This window comes from Osmerus mordax, chromosome 23, assembly GCF_038355195.1.
Source record: "Osmerus mordax isolate fOsmMor3 chromosome 23, fOsmMor3.pri, whole genome shotgun sequence".
In the NCBI taxonomy this organism is placed as follows: Eukaryota; Metazoa; Chordata; class Actinopteri; order Osmeriformes; family Osmeridae; genus Osmerus; species Osmerus mordax.
In genome coordinates this window covers 3,688,794-3,696,371 of record NC_090072.1, presented here as the reverse complement: position 1 = coordinate 3,696,371, position 7,578 = coordinate 3,688,794, and the positions used below count along the sequence as shown (strand labels likewise).

Below are 7,578 nucleotides of genomic sequence, written 5' to 3'. Positions count from 1 at the left end.
TCCGTACGAATCTTACCAGAGTGTACCGGGAGCCTCCCCTCCTGGCTATCTAGAGACACAGCAGAGTGCGCCGTGCGGGGATTATTTAGGAGGTCTGTGGAAGCCAATGAGCGGCGAATTCCTAAACTCCAGTGATGCGACTGTTGTCTGAGATAAACAGATTCAGAGATCAATAAACGATAAAAAAAAAAGTTTAAAAAAGTAAGCCTACGCAAGTAAGCCTACGCAAAATGATCCATTTTCAGAATGGATCATATTCACGTTTCTCATCATTGAGATAAAAGGTACTGTACCGGAGCAAAGATGGAGCTGTGGTTTCTGGCTGATCAAAAGACGTGTCCAAATCATCGGTTGCCAACGCATTCTCGCTGGCCTGTCGCAACTCCTGCGACAAGAATATAGTGGTGCATTTGGAACTATCCTCCATTCTTTTCATAATTCCGCCAAAACAGATCGGAGGGTTGAACGTGGGACTGGATCTGCAATAGCCCACGTTTTGAATGGATGTTGTTCACGAGACAACAACCATTCAATTTAGCGTTTTCTTGCCATGCACATATTTTTTAAAACCCTTAGTTTCCAACTGTGACGTCACAATGAAGATAATAAAGTACAAACAACTTTACTAGGCATGACGTTTCATAAACCAATGGATGTGCTTGTCCCCGGATAGTGAGATTATAGTTTCTGATGGGAGAAAGTTTACTCTACCTCCAGGTGGCAGCATTGCCTAAATCTAATCGACACAGTACTGAAGGGATATGACCCTGATCACTTACGTAACACTTACAGACGTGTCACTGATAATAAACAATTTAAGCATTTAAAAACGAAATACAGTAGGCTATCAGAATAAACTATGTAAAGTCGTACATGCTACATCTGAGTAGTGTTAAAAAATAACAATAAAAAAAATCTGAAAATACATTAAATATAACCGTTGCAAGTTAAATCTCGGGTAACTGGAGACAATAACGAGTTTTGAATGAACCTGCTGTGTCTGAAGGCTACGTGATTTACACTTCCTGTGCGCGCTGTCCAAGGTGCTTAGCTGTCACTTTGGTTAACCGACAGATAACCGACGGAGCGCCAAGCTGTTCTATATAGGAAACTACTCTGTGCAAATAAGAACTGTTTAAAAGTGATTGACTAAAAAGAAACGCGTGTATTTCAAGAGGAAGAAAAGCAATACAATTGATGAAAAAAAGATTAGCCTAGGCTATTTCCTGTTAGACCTTTATTGGGACATCCTTCTCACTTTTGTCAAAATAAGGCCACGTTTATGATGCATTGTCACAAAAAAACAGGAAGTTGACTGACTTAGTTCTCTCAGGCATCTGACACATTTTCAAAACCGTTTCGGAGAGGAACACACACAGACTCTCAGGGCAATGGATGTTTATAAAGAAGCACTGAATTATCTGGAGTCGTACAACATCTCCGGTAAGTCACATGTGTCTGCGTGTGTGAGTGTGTGTCTGTTATGGTAGCCTGTCCAACTGGTATTTCTCTGTATGTGTTCAAGGAGAGGATGAAGTATATCCTGAACTTGAAGAGGATGTATTCCATGAAGATTCTTATCTCCACTCACCTCTGCAGTCAGATTGTGTGGACTTACCTGACACGCCTGTAAGTCTGATTGAAATGACCCCTCCTCCCCTCAGTCCCCCCTCCCTCTCCTTCCCACAGAAAATACTCTAGAAGAGTTTAACAAGTCCTCTTTAAAAAACAAGTTCACCCTCTTTGACTTTCTTGTTACATTTCATTGTGAAAATTTCAATACAAGCCAAGTTGGAACGTTTTGAAATGGCTTTTGCCTTTCTGCCTGTTCTGTTTTAGACACTGTGCTCTCCAGAGGCCCTGTTGGAGAGGAGGCTAACCGTCCTGAAGGCTATCCTAGAGAGTGAGCAGCTCTACCTCAGCGAACTGCAGACACTGCTCACGGTAAACACACACACACCACACACACCATACCCACACACACACACACAAACGCACACTCTCGTACCTTGACGCCAAGTTATTTGCCTACAGTCAGTGATGGGTGAGGGCAAATCTACACTCTTATCTACACTCTCTATCTTATGCTTCAGCCATTGTCTCAGTTCTAATCGGTACCCTTGTCTCTGTTCTATTGAGCCTTTTCAAGATATGAAAGGTTCAGTAAATAGTTTATGAGCTAGTAATTTATTCTAAATTAATCATGAACTAAATCCAATTGTGAGAAGTAAACAGCAGAGAAGGAGAGGATTTTTTAACTGGTATTTTTGTTCCCCTTTAATGGCATGAATAGACGGTTCTGCTTTCGCAAATGTGATAACCACAAAAAACGTGCATTTAATATGTGTGTGTTCATATCACAATGTGCTAGGTGCTCCGAGCAAGTGTCGGAGTAACTGTCGAAAACGGTTTTACTTTTGAACTTGTGAAATGCTTTTACTGCATTTCAACCCCTTGTTCTTTTTCCTCCTCCCTCACTCCTCTAACCTTCCATCGTCTACTTCTACTCTTTCATTTCCATCCCTCCCTCTGTCCTTCCCTCCTCTCCCTCCCCGCCCCCTAGCCTATGAAAGCCTTGAAGGCTTCTGCAGGGACTTCTCAACCAGTCCTGTCGAGCCAGCAGGTCCAGACCGTCTTCTATCAAGTACCAGAACTCAGGGATCTGCACAGAGACTTCTACACCGGCCTCAGGACCAGGCTGGAGGCCGGAATGAGGCCCGGGCCTGGGCCGCAGTCAGACCAGGGAGCTCAAGTAGAACAAAGCCCGATGGAAACGTCTGGCTGTGTGGGAGATGAAGCTGGTGGGTCGGAGATGAAGATGGTGACAGGCCATGGTGGCTTCCAGTTAACTGTCGGGGACCTGTTCCTGAAAATGGTTAGTTCCAATCCTCCTCCAATCCATTATTCCATTGATTATTCCATCCATCTGTCCATCTATCCATCCATCCATTTATCCCTCCCTCCCTCAATCCCTTCCTCCCTCTCTCCCTCCCTCCCAGGTAAGCCAGCTGCGTGTGTATCGAGGCTTCATAGATAACTATGAGAGTGCTGTGGAGATTGTGAGGAGGTGTACACAAACCAACCAGTGCTTCAGAGAACTATCACAGGTAAGGTCAAACTCCGAGCGCAAAAACAAAAAATCACCGTGGCAATGTTCCATTAGTTTCAATATGCCCTGTCCACTATCTCAATCCTTTTCTAGAGTATGATGTCATGTAATGGAATAGACAAAATTAAGACTTCGTACACCTTTGAAGGTAAGATGGAGACTTCATTGTAATTGGATGAGACGGGACACGACCCACCCCCATTGTTGATTGACACTTGTTTTTCTCCCTCCACAGCACTTCTGTACAAGCCTCTGGATCGGATCACCAAGACGACCTTAGTGTTACATGTAAGAGTGAAACGCTTCATTGTCATTTATCAATCCGCTCTGTCCATCCATTCATCCTTTCATCCATCTACCCTCACTCTGACCCAGATCCCTCTGTAGCACCTACTCTGGACGCATCTACCACTCTCACTACCCCCCCCCCCCCTTCCTTCCTTCCTTCCTCCCTCTCTGCCCTTCCTGTGTAGGACCTGCTGAGCACCACACCTCTGAACCACGAGGACCACCCGGTGCTGCAGGAAGCCCTGAGGCTTTCACACGGCTTCCTGTCCGGCCTCAACGAGGGCTCACGCTGCAGGCGAGAAGTCACGCTCAGCCACGCCTTGGTGAGTGGGACACACACGCACACAAAGCGTGCTCGGGTGTGCGCGGATCCCGTGTGCATACTGTACGTGCACGCACGTGCACGCCCGTACAGACACGCACGCTAACGACACCTCCTCGATGACAGGCACGCACGTGCGCACGCCGATACGCGATACACATACTTTCGGAGTCACCAACTGTCATAACCTGGAAGTCTGTGGTATAATACTCCGGAAATGACAGCAACCTTTCTCATACACTGCTGTAACTGACCTATTAAAAGAGGAAGAACATGGTGTGTGTGTGTGTAGCGACGCCAGGTGATGCGTGACGGCTTTGTGGTGGATGTGTGTGAGGGAGGGCGTAACCTTCGCCACCTCTTCCTCTACACTGACCTGCTACTGTGTGTGAAGATGAAGGGCGGGGCTACAGGGTGAGTAATAGGCGCCTTAAAGCCACCCCTCTTTAATCTGGTGTCAAACACTCAAGTTGAAATATGTTCATTTGTTCTTTAAACGTTTGTGTGTGTGTGTGTGTGTGTGTGTGTGTGTGTGTGTGTGTGTGTGTGTGTGCCTGCTGGTTGTGTGTGCCAGTAAGCAGACCTACTACAGGTTTTGTTGGTACCTGCCCCTGGCTGGTCTGAAACTGCAGTGGGGGGCAGAGACAGAGCGATCGGCCGACACACACCTGCGCATACAGACCATCAGAGCCAAGATGTTCCAGTTACGACAAGAGCTACGCCACTCAAACATGGTGTGTGTGTATGTGTGTGTGTGTGTGTGTGTACGTGTGTATGTGTGCAAAGCAATAAGACCCTAATCTGTTGTTGAAGTGTTACAGAAACCTGACTGAATAAGTCTGTCTGTGTGTGTGTGTGTGTCAAACCCTTAACTAGGGGCTAGTTAAGGGTTTGACAGCTCGTTGTCTGGAGAAAAGCAAGAGGAAGATGGAGCAGTTGGAACTGATGCTGCTGACGCTCGCTCCTGTCCCCTACCTGGTCCTCCACAGCCCCAGTGGCAAGGTGCCAACACTCACACACACACACACACTCACACACACACACACACACACACATACACACATACACACATTCTCCTCCCCACAATCTGGAACTACAAAACCCCAATGGCAAGGTACCAACACACACACATACACACACACACACACATACATTCTCTTCCCCTCAATCTGAAACTACACAGCCCCAATGGCAAGGTACCAGCACACACACGCACGCACACACACACACACACACACACACACACACAGAATACGAGCCCTCTCTCTTCTCTCTGCAGAGCCATATGTTCTTGCTGTCCTCCCTGTTTGAGCTGGAGGAATGGAGAGAAGCCATCCTCAAACTCACAGGAGAAGGTGAGAGCTAACTACCTCACATGGGGGTAGGACCATGTCAAAGTCCAATCACACAAAAACTGTTTGGAACATCCTCTGGTACAAATACATAGACTAACAATACCAGACTAATGTTGCATGGGATTTCTTTTGTCTCAAAAGTGAAATCATGTAGAAAACTGGAAGTTCTCATGTGTTTTGTGTAGTAACTTTGGTTTACCTTTGCCTTAATGCTTGTGAAACAGAATTTTGTTGTTGTAATAGTGCTTGTAACCAACAGTGTCTGTGTGTGTGCTTGTGTGTGCTTGTGTGTGTGGTTGTGTGTGTGTGGTTGTGTGTGTGTGTGTGTGTGCCAGATATGGAAACAGTTCCACCAGATCTTCTCACCCTGACCAGCTCCTGTGTCAAGCTACGGATGACTCAACAGCCTCCTCTACGCAGCCTACTGACTGGTTAGATAAACACACACACACACACACACACACACACACACACACACACACACACACAGCCGGTAAAAATCTCTTAGATTTTTACCATGAGTCAAACATGTACTCTTCATCTTCCTCTTCCTCCTTTCTCTCTACATCTCATCTACCGTCTCTCACCACCTCTCCCACACGTTCCCTCTACCTCCCCCTCACTCTCACGCTCTTTCATCATCACCCCTGCTCTCTCTCTCTCTCCCCTCTCTCTCGCTCCGGTAGAGGATGAGGACCAGTGTTTGTGTGGGACTCTGAGTGTGGCCATCCAGTCAGCGTGTGGACTCCAACAGCCAGCCAGTGAGTCCAGCGTTCCTTAAAAAATCACTACCCCTCTCTACCCCTCTGTCTCTCTCTCTCTCTCTCTCTCTCTCTCTCTCTCTCTCTCTCTCTCTCTCTCTCTCTCTCTCTCTCTCTCTCTCTCTCTCTCTCTCTCTCTCTCTCTCTCTCTCTCTCTCTCTCTCTCTGTCTCTGTCTCTGTCTGTCTCTCTCTCTCTCTCTCTCTCTCTCTCTGTCTCTCTCTCTCTCTCTCTCTCTGTCTCTCTCTCTCTCTCTCTCTCTCTCTCTCTCTCTTTCTCTCTGACCCATGTATGTGCACCTTACAAAGTGACATCCACCCGCAGGTGTCTCTGTCAGCGTGGAGGTGGATGGTTATGACTTCTACCCGACCCAGGGCCAGACCCACTCCTCCGTCCCCTCCCTGTGCCCGCACTGGCACCAGGTCAGCCGCCGCTCCCTCAGCACCCAGCGGACGCTGCAAACGCCGGGCCTTTCCACGCCGTCTCCATGTGTTTATTCCATCTTTTTCTACAAACAACATGGTGGGAAGTGACGTTCTTGGGGGTGGGGGTTGTGTTTCCAGGAGTTCTCGTTCCGTGTGGATGGAGCGCGGCAGATGAGGGTCGTGTGTGTGCGAGAGACGGGCAGGGAGGGGACTCCGAGGACACGGTTCTAGGCAAGACCTCCGTACAGGTGAGAACGCCAGTGGTGTTAGTGGGAGCTGGGTCATTGGGACTACAACATGGGTTCTTCTGCATTCTTGTGTGGCCTGTGTTTACGTGTGTTTGTGTGTGTGCACGTATGTGTGCTGGTGTGTGTGTGCGTGCATGCCCGTGTGTCTATGTGTGTATCTCTGTGTGTCTGTGTGTGGTGTGTGTGTGTGTGTCAGCTGGACCCAGCCGTGCTACAGAAACAGTGGAAGAGACGGTGCATATCCCTGGGCCAGGTGGAGGTGACCCTCTTCCTGAAGTACCTCCCCCACCCACTGGACCCCGCCCAGCATCACACCTGACCAGCAACAGCCTGTGTTCTGTGTTCCCATTGGAGCTGTAGCGCTGTGAGTCCAACCAATCACAAAAATAGGACACTTACGAGAAATTGTATTGCTGTTGTTTTTTAAATTATAGCCTTTACACATAAATAGTTTTTGAGGAAATGAAACTTTTGTGTGTCATTGTAAAACTGGAATTGCCGCAGAACTGTGGCAAGAATGGACAAACGGAAAAAAGGAAACACAAATATGTGGTTTTATTTGAATGAGTGTGTGTACTTTAAATTCATTAGTGTAGAGGAAGATACACAACCCTGTACTTCCCTGCTCATTCATATTCTGTGAGAGGTTAGGGTTATATGGGGTGAGTTATTACACCAGATACACGGTTACCCTGGCTACCACCTCACTACCACCTGGTATAGAAGTGCTGCTCCCCTGTTCCAGGGTCCACTTCTGCTCATCTGACCAGTCCAGGAACAAAAAGGTGTTTTGAGTCTGTGTTACAGTTACAACTTAAAGTGCTTGTTTTGAGTTTGTTGTTGGTCAAATTAAAATCTAGTCAACGGAATTCCCCACTAACGTCAGTGTGTTTCTGTTTGTGTGAGTGCATGTTTGTGTGTGCGTGGGTCGTACGTGTGTCTGTATGCATGTGTGTGTGTGCATGTGTGTGTGCATGTGTGTGTGTGCATATGTGTGAGTGCATGTGTGTGTGTGTATGTGTATGCATGTGTGTGCATGTGTGCATGTGCACGTGTGTGCATGTGCGTGTG

At 47.4% G+C, this 7,578-nt stretch overlaps 1 protein-coding gene across 1 annotated transcript; it reads left to right on the top strand.

Moving 5' to 3' along the window:
- Positions 1-1,372: 1,372 nt before the first annotated feature.
- Positions 1,373-7,576, top strand: si:dkey-33c9.6 (active breakpoint cluster region-related protein). The gene is made up of 17 exons (XM_067261451.1): positions 1,373-1,443; positions 1,526-1,629; positions 1,840-1,944; positions 2,564-2,875; positions 3,000-3,107; positions 3,203-3,257; positions 3,345-3,397; positions 3,583-3,720; positions 4,012-4,133; positions 4,294-4,453; positions 4,596-4,721; positions 4,999-5,074; positions 5,410-5,505; positions 5,761-5,835; positions 6,159-6,256; positions 6,398-6,507; positions 6,704-7,576. Exons 1-16 carry the CDS (start codon positions 1,392-1,394, stop codon positions 6,488-6,490), a joined length of 1,773 nt encoding a protein of 590 aa, XP_067117552.1. The 5' UTR covers positions 1,373-1,391; the 3' UTR covers positions 6,491-6,507; positions 6,704-7,576.
- Positions 7,577-7,578: the final 2 nt, after the last annotated feature.